The sequence below is a fragment of the Xyrauchen texanus genome, chromosome 20, assembly GCF_025860055.1.
Source record: "Xyrauchen texanus isolate HMW12.3.18 chromosome 20, RBS_HiC_50CHRs, whole genome shotgun sequence".
Lineage (NCBI taxonomy): Eukaryota > Metazoa > Chordata > Actinopteri > Cypriniformes > Catostomidae > Xyrauchen > Xyrauchen texanus.
Window position 1 is genome coordinate 18974836 of NC_068295.1, and position 23116 is coordinate 18997951.

General features: G+C 38.4%; 1 protein-coding gene across 1 annotated transcript; it reads left to right on the plus strand.

The window, feature by feature from the left end:
- The first annotated feature begins 826 nt into the window (after positions 1-826).
- On the plus strand, positions 827-22054 carry LOC127660895 (opioid growth factor receptor-like protein 1). The gene is made up of 7 exons (XM_052151362.1): positions 827-1116; positions 4195-4281; positions 4464-4542; positions 6776-6854; positions 16157-16223; positions 16463-16608; positions 19124-22054. Exons 1-7 carry the CDS (start codon positions 922-924, stop codon positions 19620-19622), a joined length of 1152 nt encoding a protein of 383 aa, XP_052007322.1. The 5' UTR covers positions 827-921; the 3' UTR covers positions 19623-22054.
- Positions 22055-23116: the final 1062 nt, after the last annotated feature.

Here is a 23116-nt window from a genome sequence, read left to right on the forward strand (position 1 = left end):
GCGGATGGGCCACAAAAGCAGAAGAGCATGTCAGGCACTTTATGAGGACCTTATTGTTCCTAATAAAGTGCTCAACAATTGTATACTGTAGTACTCTGTCTACACACTGTACAATTTCAATCGTATACATTTTTTAAAGCTAGCGAGAGAGTGAAATAATTTTCAAGAACTCCACAGCGCTAAAGTGGCCGGAGTTGAAGTAACAGCCACAAATGACCTGCAGTTGACCTATTGGGTCACACCGGCCTCTGCCCACATCTTTCTGCAGCTCACTGCGCATGCTCCATCTAGGCCTATAGCTTTTAATAATTGCAAATGCCACCTGGCTCTTTACAAATGAACACAGCTATTATCATCAGTGTCGCTGTCCAATTTGTATTGTAGGAAATACGATATAGGCTAATGCAACTGATGTAGTCGTTCAAAATGATAATTCTGGCGTGGTGGAAATATTACAACAGACGTATTATTTTGTCTTGAGTAGGGTAGGCTATTAGTTTGAGTAATTAAACTCATTAATCGGGCAGATCCATGCAAATTTGTCAAGAGGAATTTCCACCCCTTCTTTAACAAGCCGGTGAACGATTCTGTTCACATTTATCGGCTTGATTCAGAGCTTGAATTTGTGGCGATGTGGCAAGAGCCTGTGATTATTTATCGATCTTTTCATTAACTGTAGTTTCAGTAGACGCTTAACTCCTCTTGATTTGTCTAAATGATGCTGAGAGCATCATAATGCGGATCTGTCGGCAGAAGGGGGTGTGTTCAAATCACATTGCTGGAAATCCCCCCTTAGTCACATAAAAAGCGACTCAAACACTAGCTCTACATCATATCAATGCTCGCCCTTGAGCCATAGAGCCAAACGAGGACTTTAAACTATGTAGGCACGGAGTAGAGGCTGGACAGCGGCGGGTTTAAATGGGCAATCTGATGGGCAGCTGGAGATACAAAGAGCCGAGCACAGTGGAAGAATGCGACTCGACGTGGGAAACGGACTCGGAGAGCGACGAGCATCAGCAGGGAGCAGAGGAGGAGGATAGCGGCATTTCCGAGTCCATGAGCCCGGCAGAATCAGGCAGAGAAGTCGAACAGCTGGATCATGAATCACCGCAGGTAGAAGACGATAATAAAACACAATGCCTAAATTGTAGGCATTGTTATTAGACACTGTAGGACGCATAAATGATGACAGCGTGGAGTGGTGATTATGGTTTTGTAAATGTGCGCGTTCAAAGCGTGGGCAATGTCAACCTATAATTATTATGATATTATTATTATTATTATCATCATCATCATCATCATCAGTGTTATTTTAAATGACGCATTTACAGCTGTAGAGATCACACTGCTACTCTGAGAATTGCACATGCAGAGTGGGCTTTTTGATGAAATATGGAATAGGCGTACGCAGAATAGCCTAAATATCTCTTTAACATATAAGGTAGGCTACTTATTTTAGGTAGTTTTGACCGCGCTGGTCAAACTGTCATTTGTTTTAAAATGGCTCGTGCTCTCACAAATGTTCTGGATTCAAGGCCATTGAGACTGTGACCTGTCTAACGTGACCTAATTCCTCACAAAAACTAGGCTTTTTTGGATTTTCTGACAATGGAAAAAAACTAAATTGGATTTTCATTCATTTGAAGTACATTTTTTGATAACAGCTTTTCACATTCACTGTTATATAGCCCTTTAACTAGCAAATCAAATTCATATTGTCACATGGGGTAAGTTGTCACAATGGGAATCTGCCATTAAATAGTCTGTTATAGGTTTCAGATACATTTAAACAGTAGTACAATTATAAAACACAAAACAATTAAAATAGCAAAATTAAAGGTTGCCAATATGTAAGGTAACATACAACCCCAATTACGAAAATGTTGGGACAGTATAAAAAATGTGATTTTATAAATTATTTTCACCCTTTGCTATATTGAAATCACTACAACTAAACATTATATGATGTTTTACTTTGTGAATTTAATTGTTTGTTTGTTTTTTATGTACAGTAATTTCAAATCAGATGATTGCAACACACTCCAAAAAAGTTAGGACAGTCTAATGTTTACCACTGTGAAACATCACCATTTCTTCTAATAAAACGTATTAAGCATTTAGACACAGAAGACAAGTTTGCCAAGTTTAAAAAGTGGAATTTTGCCCCATTCATCCATTATGCAAGTCTTTAGCTGCACAGATGTACAGGGTCTTTGTTGTCATATTGTGTGATTCAAAATGCACCACACATTCACAATTGGAGATGGTCAGGACTGCAGGCAGGCCAATCTAGCAACCACATTCTCTGCTTAATCGGCCAGTATGTGGTTGGAAGTTGTCCTGCTGAAAATTCCGGGACGTCCCTGGAAAAGACGGTGCTGGATGGCAGTATATGCTGCTCCAAAATGGTATATATCTGTCTGCGTTAATGGTCCCCTCACAGATGTGCGTGTTACCCATGCCATGGGCGCTGATAAACCCCTGGCCCATACAGACACTGGCTTTTGGACCTGATGCTAATAACAGCTTGGATGGTCATTTTCCTCTTTGGCACGGAGAACACAACGGCTCATTTTCAAAAACAATTTGAAATGTTGACTCATCTGACCAAAAAACATGGTTCCACTGTTCTACTCTCCATCTAAGTTGAAAGAGCCCAGAGAAGTCGGCAGCGCTTCTGGACAGTGTTGATGTATGGCTTCTGCTTTGCATAGTTACGTCTTAATTTGCATCTGTGGATGCAGTGGTGAATGGTGTTGACTAACAAAGGTTTACCAAAGTAATCCCAAGACCATGTTCATGATATCCATTACAAATTAATTATGTTTTTTTTAAGACAGTGATGTCTGAGGGATCAGAGATCACGTGCATTTAGAAATGGTTTTCGTCTTGCCCTTTACGCACCGACATTTAACCAGATTCCTTGAATTTTTTAACTACATTGTGTGCTGTAGAGGGTGAAATGCCCCAAATCCTTCCAGTTTGTCTTTGGGGAACATTGTTCTCAAAGTGCTGGATTATTTGCTGAAGCATCTGTTGGCAAACTGACAAGTCTCAAACGATCCTTGTTCTTGAATGACTAGGCTGTTTTAGGAGGCTCACCTGTTTAACATCTCCTGTTTCACATTGCCTTGTTATTTCAACTCGTCAAATTTTTATTAGTCTTAAATTGCACCTATCTCAACTTTTTTGGAACGTGGTGCAATCTGATTTGAAATTACTGCACATAAAGCCCCACAAAGAAATTCACAAGATAAAAATCATATAATGTTTATTTGTAGTGTTTTCAATTTAGCAAAGGGTGAGTATAATTTACAAATCACTACTTTTGTCTTTATTAGCATTTATCATACTGTCCCAAATGTTTTGGAATTGGGGATGTACAAAAGTATCAATGAAGTTCAATTCCTTGAAATTCTATTTAATAAATTCTTTAAAATGTCAACAAAATCTATTTCAGGGTGACAAACTGCCTCATAAATGTGACAGCCCAACCTATGGCATTTATGAAAAATACCCATGTCCTGGGAAACACAGTTTAACCTTTCGGTTAATATGTCATGATGAGTCCTAGTGTGGTTTAATTGTGTTCATTTGCTTACTATAGAGATACTACAAAAATTTTATAAAAACATTTTGTTTGAAGGTTAGAATTCACAAAAAATCTCCTAATTTAAGACAGTTTTGAATAAGGCATTTATATTCATTTGAATAAGGCATAAATAATTGGATTTTTTTACTCAAATCCTTATAGTCACTGATATAAAGCACTTTTTACAACGTCTCTGTATGACAATGTGCCTCAATCTCTCCTATAATATTCAATTTAAAATCATATAAATAATTGAATGTAATTATTTCAGCTTCTCAGGCATTTAAGTGTGTCATTGGATCTGACTGGTTAACAGCTTCTTGTTATAAGTAAGAGTGCTGCATATTCACTCAACCGTAAAGATGTAGAGTGGTTGAACATCACAAGAGGCTAAGTGCTACAAATGGTCATGAATAAGTAAAAAAAAAAGAAGGTGCACAGTCTCTAAAAAATGGAGCTCTTCTCTTGATGCTGCTTTTGCATCCCAATGATGTAGAGCGCTGACAATGTAGCTCAATGCACATGCTGATCAGTGAACTCTTTCATTCACTCTGCCACTGCCTATGTACTATTAACTAATTAATTTCTCTCTCACACAGTTTGGTGACATAATGAAGTCCTCCTCCAGGATGAAAAGGAGTTTTTATGCCGCAAAAGACTTGTACAAGTATCGTCATTGTTACCCGGTAAACGTCTTCTCTCTTCAGGTCAAAATTGTGAAGCTCAGACAATGATAATCTTTGAAAGTATTTGGTTTCTTAGGTTGCATGCATGTAATGGTAACACACTAAAACTCATACACTCTCTCTCTTACTCTATCCCTCTGTCCAGTTTTCATTTTGTGATTCTCTCATTAATTGCATTACAGAACTACAAGGAGCCTCGTCAGCTGAACGAATACTGCAATCTGAGGTTCTATCTGAATAAGATCCCCCTGGTGCCAGACGGTGAGTGTATGTTTGCTTTAGCCAAGACTACTTTTTGTTAACAAAATAAGTATATCACTGTATAATCTGCACTGAAAACTGTGGCATCACTTATTCTTTTATTCTCTTCATTCTCAAAAGGTATTCATATGTGTAAACTTGTACTTTATACATGTAAAAGGCTGTGAAAGTCTCTAAAGCAGCCACTGGATGTGCTTGAAGCAATATGATTTCTGATGTGTGTTTTAAAGGTTGTATATTTATGCCATAAATCTATTTAACCCACTCTGCTATACTTATTGCTTAATTAAAATTGCTGTGAGACTCATGGAAAAATAGTTTTAAGGATAACATAAGGAGTAAACATTGATCACACTTGTTTAAAAAAAAGCTTGTGATGCATTGTACTGTATAGCGGTGGGTGTCTTTTTGTTGTGTTTAATAATGATTTAGAATGGAATAATATGAATGCTGTTCTTTACAGGACATCATTGTATGATGTTATATTTGCCAAACTAATCTGCTGCATAGCTTTTAAATCACCTCCATATTAAAACAGCTTCCTCCTTGGAAGTCCCTTGATTCTCATGAGACTGTGCCTTAATTGTTACTTGGGGAAATTTAATTCTCAGTTATAGGAAGCAGATATTTTCAGAGTAAAAGGAGATGAAGAAAGAAATGGTTGGTGCAAATATAGTGGTCAAAGATCTGGGCTGGTAATCCAAATATACCAGATTCAAATAGATGATCCATGAACCGGAGTTCTTCTTAATAGCATTTAAACTAAGAACACCACACTTAAAGGATAAGTTAGCCAAAATTGAAAGTAATTTACTCTCCCTCATGTCATTCCAAACTTGTATACTGTTATTTGTCTTTGGAATACAAAAGGAGATATTTTGAAAAATGTACATGCTCCTCTTTCATATTCAGTGACAGTTCATAGTTCCATAAAATTAGACCAAACAACATGTGCACTATATTCCAGACCCTCTTAAGCTATTCTACAATAGCTTTGTTTTAGGAACAGACAAAAATTTAAGTTGTTATTCGCTGAAAATCTTTGCTGAGAATGAGCTAAAAAGTATGAAAATTGTCTTCCATACTTTCATTATTTTATTTTTTATTTTGTCCTTCTTGGAGTTTGACAGCCATCCTTTGTGTAGATTCTTCAAAATTGGTTTTGTAAAGCTGTATGGGTTTTAGTCCAAAAACACGAAAGAGAATTATAATGAAGTTTTTCAACATATGAGTAAAATAATGCCTTTGGTAAACATTACTAGACAACACGTGGACGTTTTGTTCTACACAATAAATTATAGGCTTTCGTACCTAAAACTTGAATTTTGCAATTTTGAACTGCAAAAAAGCACACAACAGTTTCAAAATTCACATTTGAGATATGAAAGTGTGTAATTTATAGTGTAGAACAAATGTCCACTTGTTGTCAAGTAATGTTTACCAAAGGCATTATTTTACTCAAAAGTTCAAAAACCTCATGAGTAAAATCCTGAGGGGGGAACCCATGGTGAATTAGACTTCTGGGTTCACCTACAAAATGATGTCACGGCTGAACTGCTCTATTCCACAGAAAAATCAACAGCATACAGGTTTGGAACGGCATGTGGGAGAGTACGCATAATTTCATTTTGGGAAAACTATTGCTTTAACCTCCAGGTTGCACAGCACATAAACTGAAAATTGCTTTAGATTAAATGTATTTGCCAAAGAAGAGATTTTGTAAAGGGCAGAAGTAAAAAAAGATTAGATGGTGAGCTTTGATTGACATCCTCCAAAAGTCCATCTGAACATTAATCTGATAAGCCATAGAACATTACCAGACCCTCAAAAGTTTCACCCACACTACTGTAAATGGGACTGGCAAAACAAGATTATTACAGTACACAGAAACATGAACATAACATACCGCAGACAAGCAAAAAGCAGTTTTTACAACTGAATACACATACCAGCTGGTGTGAGGGAAGATGGCTTTTCGAAGTGCTTCATTAGCTGAATGTTTTCCCTAAGGGGCAAGTACAGGGAGGAAGAGAGTGAAGACATCTCAGAAGAGGACCCATTGATTGGTTATGTGGTCAAGTTTGAGGAAAGGAATTAATTGGATTCAGTAGAGATCTGTTGTGGAAACATTTAACAGCAGCGTAAATGCTCAGTCAAAAAAATTATATACAGTTTAAACCAACTAATACATGGTCTAATGTGGTGCTTATTATCTTTCTATCTGTTCTTTCAGGTATTTATATTGAAGAAATCCTCACTAATTGGAGGGGAGACTATGAAAAGCTAGAGCACAATCACACATATATTCAGTGGTAAGACGTTTCTCTAATATTTTTGCTACTTTAAAAGCAATAAAGTGCTTACACAGTAATTGCTTACTGTAATAATGCCTAATGACTGAGACTTCACAAATGAGATTTCATGGACCAAACACTTATTATATGTTTAGAAGAAAAGTGAAAGTTGCATGTTAATTTGTGCATGAGGGATTTCTGTGTGGCGAGACATGGATTAGATATGCTTCGCTTCTCCATCTGTTCAAAATAAACTTCATCTTCTTAAGATGCAAATCCTGCAGATCAAGGAAAATTCAAACAAGAGTAAGAAAGCTGACAAAAGCAGTGAAAAAGACCAAATTAGTGCAATTTGCACTAGCTGCAGGTGAAAGCACAACAAAGTCCTCTTGAGCCTCAGAAGATGGCCTTAAGACTGCAATTAGAATGCCAGATAAAAATTTCTTTAATGTTTAAAGCCACTTTAATGTTCATAGAAAGCTTTGCCTGACGTCATCTATTTTTACTGAACAGTTACTAAAGAGGCTTTGTGGAATGTCCATGACTAGTGGGCATTTTCTGATTAAATTAACTATTTTGCTAACTTTAAACAATATTTGACTTTTACCTAGGTTTTATTATTTTCCCTAATAGACACTGATAATATTATAAACCATTTTTTTTTTTTTAAACATTCAGAATTAAGTATTATATGATAATTTCACATCCTGTAAAATGTTTGACATGCTTTGTTTTGGCATAAGCGCCTCCTTATATCCTCAACATAAACACCCACTGTTCTGATTGGCTAACAGCATGCAGAACCTCAAATTCAGCAATTTTTAAACTCAGTCTGAAGAGAATGAACAAGCTCCACAACATTATAAAAATTAATTTCAGCTGTTATACATAATGCACATCCAACTCATTGCATCTGAATATATTAAACTGTTCATCTCAAGCACCGGACGTGAGTCGTGTTGTGTCAAAAGCAATAGAACCCATTATAATCAAGGTCAAGGTCAAGTTTATTTATATAGCACTTTAAAAGCACCATAAGTGCTAACCAAGGTGCTGTACAACAGTCATAAATTAACACATCCCCCTACACTAAAAACCATTAATGAAATAACATTTAAAATAAATTAAATAAAAATATAAGAAAAAGAATATATCAACATAATACAAAGCGTCACCAGACAGGAAAGAAAAAAACTATTATGCTGTCAAGTCAAGTCAAGTGAGCTTTATTTGTCATTCCTCTATATGTAGAGACATACAAGGGAACGAAATGTCGTTCCTCGCAGGACGATGGTGCTACATATATAAACATTACACATAGACCTATCTAACTTATATACTTTACATATACTTTCAACATATATTTTACAGACAATTAACACACATAGTGCAACAGTACAGAAAACAGTGCAAAGAAAACATTACAGGATATTATGGGCATGAGGACGTTAATACTTAATATACGCAGGAAATGTATATAGGTGTAAAAATACAGTTTGTGTTTCCCTGTTGAGCCTGGGTAGCAGCAAACATGTTAAAGTGACAGTGTGTGTAAAACTGAGAGAGAGAGAGATAGAGAAGAGAAAACCCTCATAGTATTGCACATAAGAATGTCTACCATGGAAGCAAAAATTGTGGCCGTCGCATTGCGGCAACAGTAAACAGATGTCCCGTTCCATTTTGCACTGCACATGTTGGCGCTACTACTGCCAAAAACACAAATAAATGGTTTAGAGTGTTTTTTTTTTTCCCAAGTGTTTTTAACTGCCCCATCCTTCAATAACAGTTCCTTTGCAAAGCTTGAATCATATTACTAATGGTTCACAAGCAATCCACATTGATATGAACCAGCAGTCCATGCTGAAATACACATCCAGTCCACATCCAGTTTCCAGTATCATCCTGTACTGAAACCCATCTAAATGGTCAAAGACATCCATCCAGTGCATGTTTTCATACACCAGCAATTAAGAAAATCGCAGATGGGTGAAAGAACATGTCCATTATGTGTTTGTACTCAAAGAACAGCAATAGACAGCAGCTGAATGAGGGATAATAGCTTCTCCTCTTCAGAGTTATAACTTGACACTGCATCTTTTAAAAGCGGCCCGAGATATGTATCAACCGGTAAAAAACATCTGCCTGTGCATGTTTAAATAGAAAAATAATTAACAATAGTCCAGATTGGTCTCCTTTGGTGTTCGGGAATAGTGAGGCCACAGTAGTTCCTACTCTTTCTCTGAGTACGAACTGAGCACCTGTGGGCGCGGCCAAGGGTGCAGTGCTTTTAAGTAGGTGTTAATGTTTTTGAGCTGTAGAGGCGGTCATGAATTAATGTACCCCGTCCCCAAGCGACATAGGGTAGGCATTGAAGTAGATAATGAGGCATTTTTGCAGCTTGGTTTCAATAAATGCTTTTATTGCATTGTGGATTAAGTTTTGAGGTCTGAAATTTACAGTATGCTCTTATAGTAAAAAGACCTCTTATATGTCAAAATATCAAGGAAAATTGTATTCCTCATGACATGACCCCTTTAAATGCAGTTTAATGTTGATAACACCAGAGAATACGTGCAACCCATATTAAAGAAATGTATGTAAGCTATTGTTAGGGCAGTTCTATAAACTTGAGGTTGCTGCAATCAAGTAGGCTACAGTCAATTAGCCCTTAAATGCATGGAAATTTCACCAAGCACTCTACATATTTGTGTCTTTAAAGATCCGGCACGTAATCTATAAAATGCCTAGACAGTGTAACATTTTCAAAAAACAAATCAGGACAAATCTAGAACAGGATTCATTACTTTCACACTGAAATTTCATAAGATGCAACTGGATGTCAAACATGTTTTGAGCTTTACATAACACATAAGCTACAGATAAGCTACTCATAAGCACACGTAAGTATTTTCTCAGGCACTTATTGAGTCTAAATAGATGCCCAACTTACATCATTTCAGTTGTACACCCAAATGACAATAGTGATATCATAATGTTCATGTGTTGCACTTGCTATAGTTTACTTCAATGTTGTTTCTTCATCAAATAGCAATATCAAATGTAAATCACGCCAGTCACTGAAACAACAGCACCACATTGAGTAACAAATAGCATGCATAATATGTATGTGTACATGCATATGGAATGCTAATATTTCACCACTGTTTCACAGAAAATCCATGTGATATAGCATTTATATATAACAAAGAAATAGATATACTGTGATAGTAAACTTATATAGATGTGAAATAACCATAAAAGTATAAATTTTGGAAGTGCAAAAAAGTAAAGAAGAAGAAAAAAAAGAAGTCAACACACTTTTGCATGCCTAGGGTCTCTAATTACCCTATACACTTTTTGAATATAAAAGATATTTTATAAGCAATTTTGCCTTTTTTTTGTGTGTGTGTGTGTGTGTGTGTGTGTATGTGTGTGTGTGTGTTAAACTATTTATAATAGAAAGATTGAGGAATACTAAAGAAGTGTGGGCATAATTCCAAAAATTGGATGAGGTACAGGGGGTGGAATGAGGTCCCGGGTCATTAAAGACCTGAGGTATGCGTTTAAAGGTTAAATAGCATGGAACACTATATTAAAATAGCAGACTCTCTAATGAAATTAGATGCATTGACTGAAAAAAATAAAGCTTAATTGAAAACAGTTTTTCATTGTATTATAAGTACAAATTTCACATAGTGAAACATTCCCTGTCTTAGGTCAGTTAGGATCACTACTTTATTTTAAGAATGTGAAATGTCAGAATAATAGTAGAGAGAATTATTTATTTCAGCTTTTATTTCTTTCATCACATTCCCAGTGTGTCAGAAGTTTCCACACACTTTATTAGTATTTGGTAGCATTGCCTTTAAATTGATTAATTTAGGCAGCCTTCCACAAGCTCCTCACAATAAGTTGCTGGAATTTTGGTGCATTCCTCCAGACAGAACTGGTGTAACTGAGTCAGGTTTGTAGGCCTTCTTGCTCACACATGCTTTTTCAGTTCTGCCCTCAAATTTTCTATCAGATTGAGGTCAGGGCTTTGTGATGGCCACTCCAATACCTTTACTTTGTTGTCCTTAAGCCATTTTTCCACAACTTTGGAGGTGTGCTTGGGGTAATTGTCCATTTGGAAGACCCATTTGTGACCGAGCTTTAACTTCCTGGCTGATGTCTTGAAATGTTGCTTCAATATATCCACATAATTTGCTAATATAAAGTCTATGGAGTGGTTAAAAAATTTGTTTTAATGACTTCAACCTAAGTCAAGTCAAGTGTTTTTTATTGTCGTTCAACCATATACAGTTAGTACAGTACACAGCGAAATGAGACAACGTTCCTCCAGGACCATGGTGCTACATAAAAACAACATAGGACAAACACAGAACCACATGAGACTACACAGACCAAATAATATTTCTACATAAAGTGCACGTGCAAACGTGTGCAAAAAAGTATGGGACAGTACAATAAATTACTAAAAGGAACAGGACAATAGGCACAGTAAGAGACAGTGCAGCGCCGACCACTACACATTTGTAATCTGAGTAATGCAAAAAGATGACACTTTCTAAAAATGCCAAATGTAAACATAACATACTATGAAATAGTGTTGTATGGACAGCAGTTATTGAGGTAGCAGCCAGCTATAAGTGACAATGAATTAAAGTGAAACTCTGGACATGTGCAAAAGCTGGATGGTGTACAGGTGTGTTTGTGTGTGTGTGTGTGTGTGTGTGTGTGTGTGTAAATGTCTTTGATGGAGGGAAGAGAGACCCCGATGATCTTCTCAGCTGTCCTCACTATCCTCTGCAGGGCTTTACGGTCCGAAACGGTGCAAGTCCCAAACCAGGAAGTGATGCAGCTGCTCAAGATGCGCTCAATAGTCCCTCTATAGAATGTAGTGAGCTTTTTTCAGACTTCGAAGAAAGTAGAGACGCTGCTGGGCTTTCTTGGTGATAGAGCTGGTGTTGAGGGACCAGGTGAGGTTCTCCGCCAGGTGAACACCAAGGAATTTGGTGCTCTTGACGATCTCCACAGAGGAGCCGTCGATGTTCAGTGGAGAGTGTTCACCTTGTGCTCTCCTAAAGTCAACATCCATCTCTTTTGTTTTGTCCACATTGAGAGACAGGTTGTTGGCTCTACACCAGTCCGTTAGCCACTGTACCTCCTCTCTGTATGCTGACTCGTCGTTCTTGCTGATGAGACCAACCATGGTTGTGTGATCAGCGAACTTGATGATGTGGTTCGAGCTGTGCATTGCTGCACAGTCGTGAGTCAGCAGAGTGAACAGCAGTGGACTGAGCACACAGCCCTGGGGGGCCCCAGTGCTCAGTGTGGTGGTGGTGGTGGAGATGCTGTTCCCGATCCGGACTGACTGAGGTCTTCCAGTCAGGAAGTCCAGGATCCAGTTGCAGAGGGAGGTGTCCAGGAAGTCTCGGAGTGGTGGTGGCGTAGTGGCTAAAGCACAGGGCTGTTAATCAGAAGGTCACAGGTTCTAACCCCACGGCCACCACCATTGTTTCCTTGAGCAAGGCACTTAACTCCAGGTTGCTCCGGGGGATTGTCCCTGTAATAACTGCACTGTAAGTCGCTTTGGATAAAAGCGTCTGCCAAATGTGTAAATGTAAAATGTAAGTCTATGAACAGCATTCGAACGTATGAGTCGTTTTTATATAGGTGGGTGAGGGCCAGGTGGAGGGTGGTGGCAATGGCATCGTCTGTTGAATGTTTGGGACGATACTCGAACTGCAGTGGGTCTAGTGAGGGTCTTAATGTGCCTCATGACGAGCCTCTCGAAGCACTTCATGATGATGGGTGTGAGTGCGATGGGACAGTAGTCATTGAGGCAAGACACTGAAGACATCTTTGGCATGGGGACGATGGTGGTGGCCTTGAAGTACGTTGGAATGACGGCGCTACTCAGAGAGATGTTGAAGATGTCGGGAAGAACATCTGCCAGCTGGTCTGCACATCCTCTGAGCACTCTGCCAGGAATGTTGTCTGGTCCAGCAACCTTCCATGGGTTGACTCTACATAGAGTTTTCCTCACATCAGCCTTGGTAAGACAGAGCACCTGGTCGTTGGGAGGAGGGGTGGTCTTCCTGGCCACCACGTTGTTCTACGCCTCAAACCGAGCGTAGAAGTCATTCAGTGCATCTGGAAGGGAGGCATCTTTGTCACAGGCAACTGATGTTGTCCTGTAGTTGGTGATGGCCTGGATGCCCTGCCACATGTGCCGCGTGTCGCAGCTGTTCTGGAACTGACTGTGGATTCTCTGGGCATGTGCGCGCTTTGCCTCTTTCATGGCCCGGGACAGTTTGGCCCTCGCTGTCCTTGCCGTCCTGCTCTGAAGGCGGAGTCTCATTGCAAAGTCCACATACTGATGGAATTTAGGGAGCACTGTCTTGAGATTTGCATGGTGGAAATCTCCGGAGACAATAAACAGTCCGTCAGGGTGAGCGTTCTGCAGTTCGCTAATAGCCCCATACAGTTCACAGAGCGCTTCCTTAACATTAGTGCTGGGGGAAATGTAAACTCCATTTATAATGACAGTGTTAGATGCAGACCTTTTTATTTACCACGGTATTCACCAGTCACAAGCTCCACCAGCGATGCACAGTAGATAGAGACTAGCACAGATTTCTTGCACCATTCCGTGTTGATCTAAACACACAAGCCACCACCGCGAGTCTTAGCGCTCAAAGCTGCATTTCTGTTGGCACGAAACGAGGCGAGCCCGTCTAGCTGAATGGCGGCATCTGTAACTCTGTCTCTGAGCCGCGTCTCCATGAAAACAAAGACGCAGCAGTCTCTAAACTAATGCTGCGTAGTCTGCTGGAGTCAGATGTAGTCCAGTTTATTGTCCAGGGAGAAAACATTTGAGAGCAGGATAGGCAGGAGAGCCGGCTGGCTACGGTTTGTTTTTAGCCTAGCATGGACCCCCGCCCTCTTGCCATGCTTCCGCTTCCTCGCACACCGCTTAAGATGTCCTCTCCCCCGGCCACCGGCATCAAGTGACGCTGAAGACTGGAGGCCTGATCTCCACAGCAAGCCGAGGTCGCTTAGCTTCTCCTGCAGATCATCATGCAGCTTGGTTGTTGCATGAGTCTTATATTTGAGCAGTGTCTGGTGATGGTAAACACGAACACCGGTTGCTCCATGTGCCGTAAAAGTCGGGCTAAGTAACAAAAATAGCACCATTTTGGATCCGGAGTGGCCGCTGCGTGCTACTACGCCACCATCTTGGATCAACATTGACCAAACAAGTGTATGTAAATGTCTGACTTCAACTTTAGATAGATAGATAGAGGGAGGGAGGGAGGAACCATGTGGATGAGAATGTTTGTACATGTTTATGGTAATGTGAGTAAATTCATTAGAATCTGCTTGCAAACGTTGAAGGATGCAAGGTTAAACGGTGGTTATGTCATGTTCTTTTGTAAAGGACTCTCAGTAGGGTGTTGTTACCTCATAAGCTTTCTTAGCCGAACCTCCTATTCTATCCTGTCTGTGCTGTGATCCTGAATAATGAGGGTGAGGAAGACAGGGAGCATGAATCCCCGAGCCAGTGTAAAATAATAGCTTATAAAATCAGTCTTTACTCATATGCAGCCAATCATACCTTTGCACCCCCTCCTGCTGAGGAAAAAGTTGATTAGCTTCTCTCATACCCCCCCCACACACACACACTAATTTTCTTGCTTTCGCACTCTGTATGCTCACAAAGCTATTTGCATAATATCAATTAGAGAATGTAAAAACACGAGTGAGCGAGAGCAAACATATTGCTACCATTTTGCCTCTAAGTAAATTAAGAAGAGAAAACAATGGAAATTTGCCTGCTATAACATGCAGCCAGCCAGAACTTCATGGCTTCAGAGAGAGAAAAGAGGAGGGAAAAGGGAGGGGGACAGAATGATGTGCCGAGGTTTGAGGCTTGTCCTTTGCTAGTGGTTGGAGACATGCAGGATCAAAAAGCTGACGGGAACAAATTTCTCCTTTATTGTATAATTTCTTTTTTTTGTGTGTCTCCCCTTCCCACGTCCTAGTGAAAGTCACTTTCACCCATTCCAGGAGGATTTTTTTTTTTGATGAGCAGGTAAAATTATCATGATTTCATTGCCTAGATCAGGGGTTTTCAAAGCTGTGGTTCCAGGGACCCCCAGGGGGCTGCATTGGGGTGCTAGGGGGTCTGCTGAAAATTTCTCATAAAATAAAAGTGTAATTTTTTTTTAATTAAAGTTAACATTTACCAAAATGGAAATTAGTAATGTTTTATTTGTTTATCTAAGGACTAAAATGGATTTCAATAGAATTAAGACAACATTTTTCTTCACATTATAAACACAGTATCAATGGGTCTTTACACATTAAAATATATCACTGCCTTTGTTTTTGTTATTCAGCACATATTCAGGGGTCCTTGGCATCAAAGAGTTTGAAACCCCCTGGCCTAGATTCACTATTTATAAGCGCTGTCAGTACAATTTTAAATCTCGATTAATTGCATCATTTTTCTTAGTTAAATGTGATTAATCACAGATTTGAAAGTAGTGAAATTTGACTCTATATATACTCTATTTATTGCAAAATGCATTTGTTTGCTTTTTAGGAAAGAAAAGAAAATAATATATATATAATTTTATATACACTACTTACCATGAATCTACCATATTTACTGTATATGTTTATGCCTATAGAAATACATTTAGGGGTTTTACATTAAGGCATTTTGTAAGTGTCTGTAAAGCTTTATGAAACCACTTTGTACTGTGTTGTAAAAAGTGCTATACAAATAAAATTGACTTGACAAAATATGTTTGAGAGTGTTTGTAGAAATGAAACCCAAGTTTTACTGTGTAGTTATTAATGGACAATTTTGATTTTCAATGGACAATGGCAATATTTAAAGAGCAGGATGGCGGTTATAATATATATATACTGTATATTGTATTTGCTATAAATGTATTTTAGAAAACAAGATATGAACAAATATGCTAAAATTAAATAAATACATTCACACAAAATTTACTTGAAAATAACTGAAGAAATTTGATTGCAAAATGTGTCTATTATCTATTTACAAGTCTGTAGGTTCTGGAACTGAAACATGGGAGAGTTAACACTTTTAACTCTTTACACATAAAAAAACTTTGTATTGGTTGATGCAGATAATCTCAAAAGGCCAGAATCTTCGATTAATAATCTTTTAATCAGCCTGGCCAATTATTTATTAATCTATTGGTAGTTTCAGTATGTAGTGTTACAAAAATGATCTTCTTGGAGGTAGGCCCTAACTTGTCCATTTACTGCTCTTACAGGCTATTCCCACTCAGAGAACAAGGCCTAAATTTTTACGCTCAAGAACTCACTCAGGATGAGATAAAGGTAAAGACCCCTAAAATCAAACCCCTCATATTTACATAAAAAAAGAACAGTGCCAAAGTCATGTATGATAATCTAATCAATAAACCAAGAAAACCATTAATAAATGTACTGTATTTCAGCCAGTGAGACATTTTGGGCTTTAGCCCAGTTTTAATTCCTTTCTTTGTACCTTCAACTACCTGCTGCTGTTTTGTGCAATTCACACAGCTTCTAACGCAGTGAGTTTCTGATTTCAACAGGAATTCCAAAGCACCCGAGAAGCCAAGCGACGCTTCCTCCTAGCATATTCGATCATGTTGGATTTCTTTGGGATCAAGCTCCTGGATAAAAACGGGAATGTGGCTCGGGCGCCAAACTGGCAAGATCGCTTCCAGCACCTGAATGAGTGGGTATATCTTTTGGTTTGCTCACAAAAAGCTATCAAACAACAAGTAAACAGCAGTGTGTCCTGTACAGATGTTTAAATATGGAAGTTAAGCACTAGATTACCTTACTACATTATCGCTTTTCTCTGACATTTATTTTACTTCACCTGCACCAGTTAACTTTACATTCTGTGGCCCATAACTTCAATGTCCACCTGACCCCTAACTCTTCCTGTTGACCAGTTCTATGCTCATCTTCCATGCCCTCTGACTTAAAGGAATAGTTCACCAAAAAAAATTAAATCTGTCATTATTTACTCATTCTCATGTTGTTTCAAACCCATATGCTGCTAGTTTTTGTGGAACAGAATGGATACGTTTTGAAGAATTATTACACAGCTCTTTTTCATACAACTACAGCATAATGATGAGATAACTTTCATTTTGAGGTGAATTCTTCCTCTAAGCTGACATATTTATAGTGCCCCAGTTCTCAGAGTCAGAGAGGGAGCAGACTTAGACTTCTGTCCCTGCAACACAATTTCAATTTTCATGACCCTAACCGCACAGTCTCATGCACCGGTCTGAGAAATGAGTCAGACAATCTGAGGAGGCTAAACAGAGTAGATCTGAAAAAGTTACTTGAACTTTTGTATATAGAGAGATGGTTTAGAAAGGGCCAAGGGGAGATAAATGTGGTGACAAATGAAAAGGAACATTTGAAAATTGTTGAACGAGATGATTGCATGATGCGCAATGAGGGAGCAAAAAAAATCTGCAGTGCAGCAGGGTAAAAAGTAGACACAGATGACTGTATGGGTCTGTCTGTATGTCATTGCCCCAGGACTGTAACATAGAGGACACTAAAGATACACTGCTTGATAAACTATGTCTGCACTGTGAATGGGCCTGTGGCAAAAGCTGTATTTTTTAACAGCCTGATGCTATGTCCTAACCTGGAGCGATTTGTCTATCCACACTGAATGCAAAACTGCAGTGCAATGTGACACAATTAGAGCCAATCAGAAGATTAAAAACTCAGATTTACTTAGACTTTACTTTTATTGCTTTTATTGTGTTTTGGTTCGGGAGATACTGAGTGAATTAACTAAACAGTTGCACCACTTTTGCGCATGGTATTTGAGTGCAAAAACCTGCATCTTATTCACTAACCTTGAGTAGTAAAATTAATAAGTAAAGTAAAATTTCTTTCCACACAAACTCTCCTTCTTTCTATGCAACAAATATGGTGCTGTTAACAACACCCAGGGAAAGCAGGCAGTAGACTGAGTTTAAGAAGAGCATTATAACCGTGCATATATTCAAATGTGCGGTTTAGTCAAGTGCACTTTCGGCATGTTTAAGAAATGACTCTGGTGTCTATATTAGAGGTAGACTGAAATATAGTTTTTAACGATTGATTGGTGCTGATTGTTGCTTTTTGGAACTATTGGTTATCTGCAAAAAAATCTATGCAGATATTTACCGATAGTTTTGTTTTATTATTCCTCTGTTCCTCTGATAATTACACTTTTTTAAATTGAAGCAAGGGTATGGAAAGAAAAACATGACCATATGGCAACGTCCTTCGTCAACACACACATCGTGTCTCCAACGTCATATACTGTGAATAATAATGAAAATATATTCAGTAGGTAATAAAAACCTTAATTTGGTAAATATTAAATATAGAACATGGTAAGGGAGCCGAGTCTCCATTTACAATAAGAATCCCCGGTGTGTTTCAGGCTTGTTTTGTGTTAAAATTCCCAGGCTATGCATTCAATCTTCTTTTTATCTGATTATTATTGGTATTTTGGATTATTATCTGGGATTTTATTTATTTTGGACTCTGACTTCTATGTCTGTGCCAACTAAGAAAATGTTGTAACATTCTATGAATCGATTTTAAAAACTATCTGCCGATTAATACCTTTATCGGTCGACCTCTAATCTGGATCACAGTAGTGGAACGATGCTTTACGGTCCCAGCAAAGTGTGCCAGACTGTGGTGGTCTGCTGCATTCTCTGCTATATAGTGATCAGAACCAGTCCTCAAGATATGGAATTAACCGTGCAAATTGCATTCAGCTCAGATATTCTGGCTGCATTTATGCTGTTGCCTGATCTACATAGCCTAGTTCCTTTATTGAATTGGGTGCTTAACTAATGTAGACAGCACGTGCAAATGAACAGCACCTTTACCGAGAACAATTTATTCTTAGTGAATTCCCTTAGTGAGTCCATTGTTCTCTTACCAGTTCTTGCAATGATTAGCCCAAATTACCTCTATTAATGTCAAATACATTTTAATACCTCAAAGTTAAAGGATACTGTGACCCTTAATACATGAGAGTAGGCCTGATAAGTGTATATATTGTTGAAATAATCCACCTGGACCCTGTTTCCACTATTCCTGACCAAATGAAATGACAAAAATAACTTCATGTTCCACTTTATAATCAACCCAACTGCTATTATATTGGGCATTTTGTAAAAAACTACCATCTGTCTTATTTCCTTTTTTCTTTCTAGGTCACAGCACAACTTCCTGCGGATAACTCGAATTCTGAAGAGCCTCGGTGAACTGGGCTTTGAAAACTTCAAGCTGCCTCTTGTGCATCTGCTGCTGGAGGAGGCACTGGTAGAGGGCACAATACCCAACATGCGTCACAGCGCTCTGGAGTACTTCGTCTTCACGTTACGCCAGCACTCTCAAAGACGTGCACTGCTCCGCTTCGCCCAGCGCCATTATCAGCCACCAGAGAACTTCATCTGGGGGCCACCAAAGAAGAAACGGATTTCAGGGGCTTCTGGATCCATAGGGACAAAAGCAGGAAAAAACGAAGCATTGGAGAGGAGTGCAGGCAGAGCCAGGTCACCTAAGGAGGGCAGGAATCAGAGTAATTTAGATAGAGAGGACGTGGATGAAAGGAAGAGTGGAGAGTGGAAAATGGCAAAAAGCTCCAAGGTCCTGCAAGAAAGCAGGGGAAGGATCGATATGGAGGAGTACATTGAGACCATTCCTTTGTAAGAACATAGAGAGAGAGGGATTTTGGGAGTGCAGGGACTTAGATTAGCTTAAACTTGTCTTAAAAGGATAGTTCACCCAAAAAGTTTAATTCTGTCGTCATTACTCACCCTTATGTTGTTTCAAACCCATATAATTTTCATTCTTCCATGAAACACAAAAGTAAGGCAGAATATTAGCCTCAGTCATCATTCACTTTCATTGCATCTTAACAATGAAAGTGAATGGTGACTGAGGCTGTTACACATTCTACCACAGAAAAAGGAAAGTCATATAAGTTTGGAATGACATGAGGGTGAGTAAATGACTACAACATTTTCTTTTCTGTAAGAACTATTCCTTCAAAGTTAGTAAAGGGAGCTGGCACAGCAATATTATTCCATATATTGGCCTTTTAGAATCTTTCTTTGTGAACAACTTTTTCTTAACTCTGAATACTCTTCAAAATGTTAGCTGATGAATTTCTCTACTGTAGCTCTTACTTGTTCAAGTTTGCAGCCCTCGGGCAAATTCTTAGCACATGTACAAGTGTGAGTATATTTAAGTGTTACCTGAAATGATAACACGCGTGTGTTTGTTTGTGTGAAATATTGCACTTTTGACTATCCAGTCTTCCTCTGTGAGAAAACATTATCCTAGTCCACAGACTTTGATACAAGGCATTATTTGCTAATCAGAAGCCTATCTCTCTGAAGGATGTGTCTTCTATTTCTGTTTAAAGCTTGCGGAAGTTTCTTATAACACACTCTTGTAGCTCCTTGTAACAGATCATTATGATGTATAGTAAGTGTGAATATACTTGCAGGAATTTTCAGGTATGTTTGTGTGAGATAGCCACTTCTATAATCCAGTTCTCTTGAATATGTCTTGCAATATAAAGTGCCTCTTCTTTCATTTGTTAAGCGTATATATATATATATATATGTGTGTGTGTGTGTGTGTGCTGTTTGAGTGAGGACAATCAGGGCTATTGATGATCACTATCCACCTAGAATAAATGGTGTTTTTTTTATAGCAGATATGAATTATTATGGTGTAAGCTTATATGTTAACCACAGACATGCGTTCATACTTGGTTTGATCCACACTGCTGTTTCAGAGGGCTAGCCAATACATCCACAGTAGAAGTATATGTGAGTGTGTAAATATCAGCCACATACACACTGCAAAGTTTTGAGAGTGACAAGCCCTATTTAGGGGAGTGGATCCCGCTAAATTATAATTCTGTGTGTATGAATGTAGGGGTCACTCCTGAATTGTGATGGTTGACATAGTGATAACTATAGCAACATTTACAATTTGGTTTTCAACTTCAGTTTGGATATATACGCACTGCACACACTTTAAAAAAATGCCGTTATCAAGTTAATTTGGTTGTAGAATGCAATTGTCACTTCCTTGAATAACACAATAGTGTGTGTACAGAACGGGAGTAAGCACACAAAGGATTGACAAAAGTATTTACAACCAGGTCTCATAACAAGTTGTAATAATACTACGAGATGGTGAAATTGTGAAATGTATGACTTTTACTCCCATAGAGAAAAATAAAGGATCTAATGAACAATGTTATTATGACTTTTCCAAACGTTTAACCCCTAACCCAAACCTAAACCTAATCATGATTTTGTTATTAGCACACATCAGTTATTGTATTGCATAAGTACATATGGAACCAGTAACCAACTTTGTTCAGATGTTACCTTTCTTAAAATAAAGTGTTGGATAGGAGGCTAGCTAAAATGTGATGCCTATATTGTATTTATTTGAAAGTTTTTTTGTTGATTGGTTGATCTCTACCGGAATAAAAGTAATACCTGTTCATACAAGCCAAGGGAACATTATCTTATGAATGCACCATCTTGAATTATTGTCATGAGACTTTAGCAGCAGTGTGTATGTGGCCATTGCTTTAGCATGAAACTTTAGCAACAGTGTGTATGTACCCCCAATTTATTTTTTCCCTCAGTCATTATTTGGGTTGAGCACACTTTTCTGTTTGCTGCTGCCCAATTTGTAGCTTGTGCTTCATTTAACCCTGTCTCTTAGAATATGTGAGTGAATGTGTAAGATTGTTTAAGAAGGTCCTTTATGGTTTATGGGAGGGTTTTCAATGGCTCCTGCTAATGGATAGTTACTTCTGTCCTTTTGGGAAACAAATAGCCATCAAGTCTTTTTTCCTTTCTTTGGAACCTGTAGTTCTAAAAGACTGTTGAATTCTCTTCCATTTGAACACTCACTCAAGATAGAAAGACAGATTTGCGTATTTCAGTATTTCTTGTGCCATAATTGTGTGGTTACGGTTTGATTGGTCTCATGTATGGCACAGTTAGTGTTTTTTATATATTCTATAACTTTATTGACAAGTGATGATTTGTATAAGGAAATGTGACATGTTTGAACGTTCTTTATATTGTGGCCTACAGTATAATAAAGTGCAGCTCTTTGAAAAATTTCTCATTGGCCTTTTCTCATAGATCAGAGATGCAAAAGGCGCTCAAGAGAGACCCCTAGTGTCACTTCTTGTGCTAATTACAAGTGTGCTAATGACATTATTGTTGAAGAGATGTGACAAAAATGCACAGCATTTTCAGGCCAATAGAAATATCACTAGCTATCCACAATAATTTCTTCCCTTACAAACATACCACTTATTATATTCATATGCAAATGAGCTTGTGATTTGTCCAAAATCCATAAACCAAGACCAAAATTATTATTTGCAACTCGTAGAGCTTTCAAGCTACATCCATATATCCAACTGGGCACAGACCTTCAGCATGTTCTGACTTGCTGTGCTATGTGTTTTCTAACTGATTGGATTTATGGTTTTGCAGGACGGATAATCAAAAATCACCAAGGCTTACTTTTTTAACCCTTGTGTTTTGTTTCTTGGTGCAAACCATAGACTGTAAAAAAAGATGGACGACGCCCCTTCGCTCTTTTCCATTGGTGAGAACTGAAGCCGCCAGTGTCCCGATATGGCGCTGACATCTTGGGACTTGAGTCTGCGCAGTTGCGATTTCGGGACCAAACCTGCGCAGTAGTGAGCAGGAAGTAAAGCCGCGAAATCAAGGCCCCGCCCTCACTCTCGCTGAATCAATCGCAAGCACACGCCCCTGCACTTTTGACTTATGACGGTGTGAAATAATTAATTATAGAAATTTAGATATTAAATTTAAAGCTCCAATCTCCTCAGTCCTCCGAAGATCCTGAAAAAAAGTCTGTTGGTGCTTCAGTGACTACTTCGCTCAGAGAACCTTTCAATCACAGCTGTCAATCATGATGTCACAGCACTGTTTTTATGGCATCAAATAACTAACTAAAAACAAACTTATTTTGAAAACAAACACTTGAAATTACATGAACGTGATAGAAACTACAGTAAATTACAGAAATGATCTTTGGAAAAAGATAGGTGAAGTGTAATATAATTGTTAGTTGGTCTCACGTCCCGTTGAATAACATGGTGAGGTGGGGTTTATGACCTATACTAG